The sequence below is a fragment of the Drosophila obscura genome, unplaced genomic scaffold (genome assembly GCF_018151105.1).
Source record: "Drosophila obscura isolate BZ-5 IFL unplaced genomic scaffold, ASM1815110v1 contig_201, whole genome shotgun sequence".
NCBI classification, from domain to species: Eukaryota; Metazoa; Arthropoda; class Insecta; order Diptera; family Drosophilidae; genus Drosophila; species Drosophila obscura.
In genome coordinates, this window is record NW_024542792.1 from 477,115 (window position 1) to 485,076 (window position 7,962).

General features: G+C 34.8%; 1 protein-coding gene across 2 annotated transcripts; it reads right to left on the reverse strand.

Moving 5' to 3' along the window:
- Positions 1 to 4,106: 4,106 nt before the first annotated feature.
- Positions 4,107 to 7,955, reverse strand: LOC121404469. 2 transcript variants are annotated; one of them, XM_041594004.1, is made up of 2 exons: positions 6,410 to 7,955; positions 4,107 to 6,342 (listed from the first exon to the last, which is right to left on the reverse strand). In XM_041594004.1, the coding sequence occupies exons 1-2, from the start codon at positions 7,700 to 7,702 to the stop codon at positions 6,304 to 6,306; spliced, it is 1,332 nt and encodes a 443-aa protein (XP_041449938.1). In that variant the 5' UTR covers positions 7,703 to 7,955; the 3' UTR covers positions 4,107 to 6,303. The 2 variants fall into 2 exon arrangements, with proteins under 2 accessions (XP_041449938.1, XP_041449939.1); XM_041594005.1 differs by having other exon boundaries at positions 4,107 to 6,354.
- Between the last annotated feature and the right edge of the window lie 7 nt (positions 7,956 to 7,962).

A 7,962-nucleotide genomic window follows, 5' to 3' on the forward strand; every position in this document is an offset into this window, starting at 1 on the left:
AACAGCTAGAAGTCAAGTTGTGGTTCACGGCCATAATAACTTTTTTGAAAACTTGTATACTGATATGTATAATATGAATAATAGGGCATAACTATTCAAACTAAAATTTTGATTTAATCCATCATATGGATATACTTAGATACACTTTCACATCACTTTAATTTCAATGAATATACTTCTTATCATTACTAAATGCAATAATAATATAGCGAGGACGTCCTGTTTCAACTGCTAATTTCACATTCCATATAAATGAAGTACTCTGTGGAACTACTGGATTATAATAGATATCCCAACTCCTGAATGATAGCAATAACGGTGTTGGTTCGTTTATTACTTTAAACATGTATAATTTATAAACATCAGACAATTGTATATGAGGTATTTTCCATACAATGCTAGAAATTTTCATTTTCAATTTCGAGCTGTTTACAGCAACATCAGTACTTTTAAAAACACTATCATTATCCTTTGCTCGTAATAGAATAAGTTCATGCTTTCCATTTAGTAATATCTTGTTATAGTCTTCTGCAAATCCCAGTAACATGTTCAACGGTATGCAAAAATTAAAGTTTCCTTTTTCTATTTTTAAATCATCATCAATTGGCCATCCAGAATTTTTTAATACAAGCTGTTGATTTTGATTGATTGATAAGTAATTTTTCAAATCAGTTGTCACACCCAAATGTCGCGTTCGATCAATTTCAATACCGTTCAATTCATAACGTATTTCATCAAATAGATATGCCATACAATTATTCAATAAAGCTATATTGCTTACGACTGAATCATCAAGATTAGTGATATGCCCTTGAATGTGTAGAAAACTTTCGCTTGGTAAAACATACAAATCTTGATTTTGTATTGCAATCCGAATTTCATCATTGTTGCCATACGATCGTAAATAAGATGAATAACTATGATAATCTTTTTATACCCGTACTCAAAAAAGAGTTAAGGGGTATATTAGATTTGTGGTAAAAGTGGATGTGTGCAACGCAGAGAAGGAAACATTTCCGACCCATAAAGTATATATATTCTTGATCAGCATCAATAGCCGAGTCTATATAGCCATGTCCGTCTGTCCGTCCGCCTGTCCGTCTGTCCGTCCGTCCGTCTTGATGAGCGCCTGGATCTAGAGACTATAAGAGCTAGAGAAACCAAATTTGGTTTCCAGACTCATGTGATATCACACTGCTACAAGTGTATTTCAAAATTTCGCCCCGCCCCCTTCCGCCCACACAAAGGACGAAAATCTGTGGCAGGCACAGTTTTAAAGATACGATAAAACTAATATACATTCAAAATCAGCATATACGACAAAAGGAACATCTAATTGTTTTTTATAATTTTTTAAGCTTAATATAGAAACATTAATTTCTGGCATCTTAGTTATAATTCTATTACACTCTAGACTATGTCGTTTAAGTTTGTTGTTATCATGAAAATGTTGTAGACATGTATTGCATAAATACAGTTTTTTCGTATTTTTCGTCACTTGTTTGCGGGAGCAATCTAATGGAGGGTGGGGGAACATAAAAAGAAAACGTAATAATTTTTTTGTTTATAGAATATTCCATTTGTATAGATACCTTGAAATATTTTTAATCCAAACATCGTGATATTTAGCATCCTTTTCGAGAAGTAACAAGTATATGTTGTGTAATACGTTACTAGTTTTATTATTGGTGAAATAATATGTTCCGATTATTGTACTATCATCCACGTCTAATCCTAACACAGTTATACTAATTTCAGTATTATTATCTTCAAATGTTTTAATGCACTCAACCGGTGTTGGAAATTTTAATCCAGTAAAATTTAATATTTTATTATTTATAGCAATTATATCCGATTTTATGTCATGAACTCCTTTATGTTTATATTGAAAAGGTCGACTATATTGGACTTTTTTTTATCGTTATCATCAACTTTAGCAAAGGCCGATATTAACGCCCATTTAAAATAATAAACATCATTGTTATGTACATTGATACATGCTTTTGTATTTAATATTGTTCTCGGTAAACAAATGTAATTAGAGCCCTTTATAGGTTCATATTTATTTATATATTTAACTCCAAATGCACTATTTCAACTAATGACCAACCACTGTCTCGTTCTTGAAACTCACTCATTTAATTTTTTATATAATCATATAAATTATTTATTATTTCATTTAGTTTTTCATCACCATCATCACACATTGTTGTTGGGTGTAAAGTGTCCATTTTCGTTTGAAATGATTTAAGGTTGAGTTGACATTGAACTTGACTTTCTTTAATTAAAACATAATTGCAAAATTGTTCAAAATTAAACTTTATACTAATGTGCTTTTGTAGTACGTCTTTTATTAATTGTTTCACTTGTTCATTGATTAATTGATGAAATAAGGTAATATCCAAACATTGTTTATAGGATTTTCAACTATATACATACGTTTCAATGCGATTACGAAACGCACTTCTGTAGTCTGGACAGCAATTCACAACGCGTGCTTTCTCGTCTCTGCTCGATCCAAAACTGATCTCGCTCTCATTTTATTCTTCTCCTTTTCTTCTTCGTATTCTTTGCGCTCTCTTTACATTGAGAGTGTCTCTATATGTGTTGGTGCTGAGAACACGATTACAGTGGGCTTAATGGCTAGTATTAAATGTATGTACAGTGGTATTAGGGGATAGTACTGCTACAATTCGGCCTATCCTGACAGTGAGGATCTCCTGATTCTCTTTGCCATGTTTCTTGTTATTATGCTGCTCTCAGCCATTTTTCTAACATTTTTCTTTCTTACATTTTTTCTTTGCATTTCGCTTGCTATGATCTTATTCCTTGAATCAGTTACATCCTCTTCATTCTTATTTAAATTGCTTTCGTGTTCATTTACATTTTCATTTTCTAATTTAGTATTTACATTTTGTTCATTATTTACATCTTCTTCATCATCTAATTCATTATTTACATTTTCTTCATCATCTAATTCATTATTTACATTTTCTTCATCATTTAACTCATTGTTTACATTTTCTTCATCATTTAACTCTTTGTTTACATTTTGATCATAAACCCATGGTTTAATATTGTGGACAGCCCATATTCCTGAATAGGGGATTTGAGTTTGTTGGAATCCTTCTATATCTTGCACAACATACCTATCGTTATCTAAAACTTTTGAAATTCTATACGGTCCCTTGAACTTTGGAGCTAGTTTACTGGACGTTCCTGGTTGTGAGTTGAAATTTCTAATCATAATATAATCATCAATAGAATATAGTCTGGGTCTCTGTCGCTTTGTATCAACGTAACTTTTATTGTACTCTTGAACTTTCTGTTGAACTATTGCTGCTTTGCATCTTGTATACTCTAAGTCTCTTTGGTCGCTACTTTGATTTTCTTCGACTATGTTTTCTTTTAAACTATCTATACTATTGCCCTTTTGTAATACACCAAAGAGCATTACGCTCGGGTATTCGTCTATGCTTCTATTTTTTGTGTTATTCATTGCAAACTCCACTTTGTCCAAAACTTTATGCCATTGCTCATTTTTTTCTACGTCTCGAATCTTGGCAATCATTGGTCCTAAATCTCTATTAATTCTTTCCACTTGCCCGTTAGCTTGCGGAGACCCTGTTGCTATTTTTATGTGATTGATGTTCTGTGATTCTATGAATGATTGAAATTCGTGGGAGGTGAAGCAAGAGCCTCTGTCGGAAACTAGGTGCTTAGGGCGACTGTACGCTTTAAAATAATTTTGCAAAGCATCTATTGCTTCTTTTGAACTTGTTGTTTTTGTAGGATAAAGCCTTATGAATTTTGTGCAGGCATCTATAACCAATAGTATGTGCTTTTTCTTAGATTCACTACTCTTGATGGGACCATAGTGGTCAATGTGGATGACATTGAACGGCGTTGTACCTTTGGGTATTGAGTGTAGATATCCTTCTTTTTTTCCGGTTTTAGATATGTACATCGACTTTTTTTCTTATTTGCGGAAACCAATAGCTTTTGTTTATTAAATCTGTTACTTTGTCAACACCTACATGTCCCATTTCATCGTGATACTTGTATAAAACACTTTCGATCATTGACTCTGGTACACAAATAAGAGTCCTTCGTTGTGCTTTTTATAAATTACACCGTTGCGCATTTCATAATATTCATTTTCCCTTTCTAATAACATGTCTTTGACTTTTCTTAACTTTTCATCTCTACTTTGTGATATTATTAAATTATCTTCGAAAGTATTTGTTTCTAATATTAAAATATTATTGTTACGACTGAGTGCATCTACATGCTGCATCCTTTTTCCAGATCTGTGTTCGAGATCAAAATCATAATTTTGCAATTCGAGTGCCCATCTCGCTATACGAGGGTTTAGCTCTTTTTTATTTAACGTTAATGTTAATGAATTACAGTCGGTCACTATTTTGAATTTAATACCTTGTAGATAGACACGAAATCTTTTGAGTGCGTTTATGATCGCTAATGTTTCTAGCTCGAAGCTATGATATCTCGACTCGACATCTGTAGTTCTCTTGGAGAAGTAAAATATTGGATGGAATTTACTATCATTCTTTCTTTGAAGAAGAATGGCTCCATAACCTAAAGAGCTTGCATCACAGTGCAGCTCGGTTTCGTCGTGTGGATTATAAATTGCTAAAATCGGAGTTTCTATCAGCTTATTTTTTAGCGCTTGAAATGCTTCTATCTCTACTTCTCCAAACTCAAATTTTTTATCCTTTCTTGTTGCATCATATAATGGCTTTGCTATTAATGCGAAATCTTTGATGAACCTCCTAAAGTAAGAACATAGACCAATGAAGCTTTGAATTTCGTGCACTTTTTTGGGTACCGGGAAACTATTTATGGCGTCTATGCCCGTCTCATTTGCACATATGCCATTTCCTGTTACTGTATACCCTAGATAGTTTACAGACGATTGCAAAAATTCGCATTTATCAAGTCGAAGATTTAAACTGTTGTCTACTACTCTTTTAAAAACTTCTTTAAGTATCTTAAAGTGGGTGTTGATATCTTCTGAAGCAATCATTATGTCATCTAAATAAATGATTACTCTACCATCTTTGACCATATCAGAAAAAATTTTATTTATGTATCTTTGAAACGTAGGAGATGCATTCTTTAGCCCAAATGGCATTCTTGTGTATTCAAATTGTCCTAAAGGCGTTGTAAACGAGGTGTATTTGATAGAATCCTCATGCATGAATACATGATGAAACCCATTTTTTAGATCTAGTTTGGAAAATAACTTCTTGTTCGCTAACCTTTCTAACAGATCATCTATCAGGGGGATTGGATAGTTGTCTTTTATAGTTACTTTGTTCAGCCTACGATAATCTACACATAATCTTAGCTCACCAGTCTTCTTTTTAATTAGAACTATTGGTGATACGAACTCTGATTCGCTGGGACGTATATAACCTAATTCTAGGTTTTCATCTAGAATTTTTTGTACTTCTGTTTTTTCCATGTATGATAATCTCCGTGGTGGACAATTGAATGGTTTATTACTCTCTACCGTGATTTTCATTATAGTTTTTACTTTGGGTTCTAGTGATCTATTGGCTAGCAAATATTGTTCTTCGAAGATACGTTTGAATTGTTCTCTTACTTTATAATTAATTTCTTCCCCCACCTTGAAAGTAGCGTTGCCTTCTTGCACAACATTGATGGCTAACATTTCTTTATCAAAATCGTTTGGCTCGCCTTCTACGTTGACGTCTATGTTTTCTTTGCCTTGTATATGTACATTGTTTTTAAAAGGATTCGATTTCACTACTTCTGGCTTTGAATTTGTAATATTAATTTTATTGTTTGACTTAACTTTGTGATAGCTCGCTACGTTGATTTTTTCTTTTGGCTCCACTATTTCCGCTACTATTGACTCTACTTTTGGCTCTACTACTTCCGCTACTATTGACTCTACTTTTGGCTCTACTTTTGACTCTTCTGTTGAGACTTTACGTTGTCTTATACTCTTTGTTGTTTCTGTGATGCCTACCCTTACAGGCTGTTCACAGTTATCATACCATTTTACATCGATCAATCTGGTCTTAGTATCGTTCACTGAAATTAATTGTAAGTTGCATAGCTCTAAGAAATCTCTACCTAGTACCATATTGTACCTTGTAGACTCATTGTTCACGACCATTGTTTCAATATTAACAGTTTTATTTGAAGTTATAATGTTACAAAATATTTTTCCAAAAATGACTAATTTACTATTATTTATTCCAACATAATCTTCATGGTCTTCAGTGTTACGAATTTTAAGTCCTTCAGGAACTATTGATTGTTTAACAAATGAGATCGGACTTCCCGAGTCTAGAAGGCACTCTATGTAATATACTTTGTCAGAAAAATGAGGAAATCTTATATTATAATATCTTACGTAATCGTTTTTAGTTTCTTTGATGTTCTTCTTATACAGCTTGCAATCTCTGGCCACATGCCCGTATTCACCACAGGCATAGCAGGCTCCATCTGGGCGTACAGGCTTGCGGCATTCGGCTGCGGAATGGCCCAAGCTATGGCAATTGTAACATTTCATGGCCTGTGACGATGTAGTTGTGGTCCCTGGTTGGCTTACATCTGACTTGGGTCCTGTGTAGTTCTTAACGTCAGCCAAGGAAGGACGCATCTTGGTGGGTGGTGGACGAGGTCTGTTCAGGTGCTGGAATGCCATAAGCATAGCCTCTGTCGAGACAAAACATTGAAGCAATGCTTGATTGCGTAACTGTTGATCCGGGATTCCATCAATCAAGTATTGTATGGTCTCAGCGTCGTTCATATTTAGATCTTTGGCAAGTAGCAACTTTTCGTGATAGTACACCACGAACTTTTCATCAAATATCCATTTTCGTTGTTCAAACTTGCGACGAGTTTCCAGAATGTTGTCCTTGTTTCCAAACATGACACGAAGTTGATGTAGAATTTGATCAATGCCCGCGGAGAGAGGCGAGTAGTTTGCGAAGAACCAAGCACTGGCTTTGCCTTTAATGCGTGCGCAAATGAGTGAGCGCATAATGTCATCTTCAACTTTGAAAATGGCTTGAACATTTTTTATGCAGGTTAGCCAAACATCAATATCACCTTCGCCATTGAACTCAGGAACGCATTCTTTTATTACATTAAATGGGACAGCTGATTTTTTGCGCAGCTGTTCGTTTTCGTGTTGCAGGTTTTCGATGGTTTGTTCTAGTGTTGCAAAATTACTATTTATCGGAGTGGGGCTGGAGCTGCCAACTTCTATTAATGTTCCGATTTCTTCTTTGTTGTCTTTTTCGAATACCAACGACATCTTTTTTGTGGTCTGCACTATTGCTTCAATCGGCGTTTCTTCTTTCCTCAACGTTTCGTTGTGTGCGTCGAACTCAACGAGCAGGTCAGTATATCCGTCCTTGTCTGATACACTGCTAGCTGAAGCTGTGGGTACAGTGCCGTTGTCGGAGTCTCCAGAAATTTCGCCAGTGCCTTTTAATGCGTAGTTGATTTCGTTATTTTCTTTGTGTTTAGGAATTGCGCCTTGATTGTCGACTATTGGTCCAGGTCCACGCTCAAATGCAGGAATTTCATTCAGCATTGCAATCAAGCTGGCCTTACTACCCTCTGTGGGCAGATTTAATCGAGCACACCAAGTCTTCAATCCGATAAGTGTATAGTTGTTGATGTCGAGATTATCCATTTTTATTGTTTTAGTCAGTAGCTTTTAATTGAGTGGGAGTTCTAACTTTAGTGGGCTTCTGAACCACTTCTGAAATTGTAGTCTGGGCAGCAATTCACAACGCGTGCTTTCTCGTCTCTGCTCGATCCAAAACTGATCTCGCTCTCATTTTATTCTTCTCCTTTTCTTCTTCGTATTCTTTGCGCTCTCTTTACATTGAGAGTGTCTCTATATGTGTTGGTGCTGAGAACACGATTACAGTGGGCTTAATGGCTAGTATT

What these genes read in the sequence shown, in the direction of transcription:
- LOC121404469 (XM_041594004.1), bottom strand. Translation starts at nt 7,702, where the DNA reads ATGGATAATCTCGACATCAACAACTATACACTTATCGGATTGAAGACT. An exon ending in AAGAAACTAAAAACGATTAC is followed by an intron (nt 6,343 to 6,409) that starts GTAAGATATTAT and finishes AGTGCCTTCTAG; the next exon opens with ACTCGGGAAGTCCGATCTCA.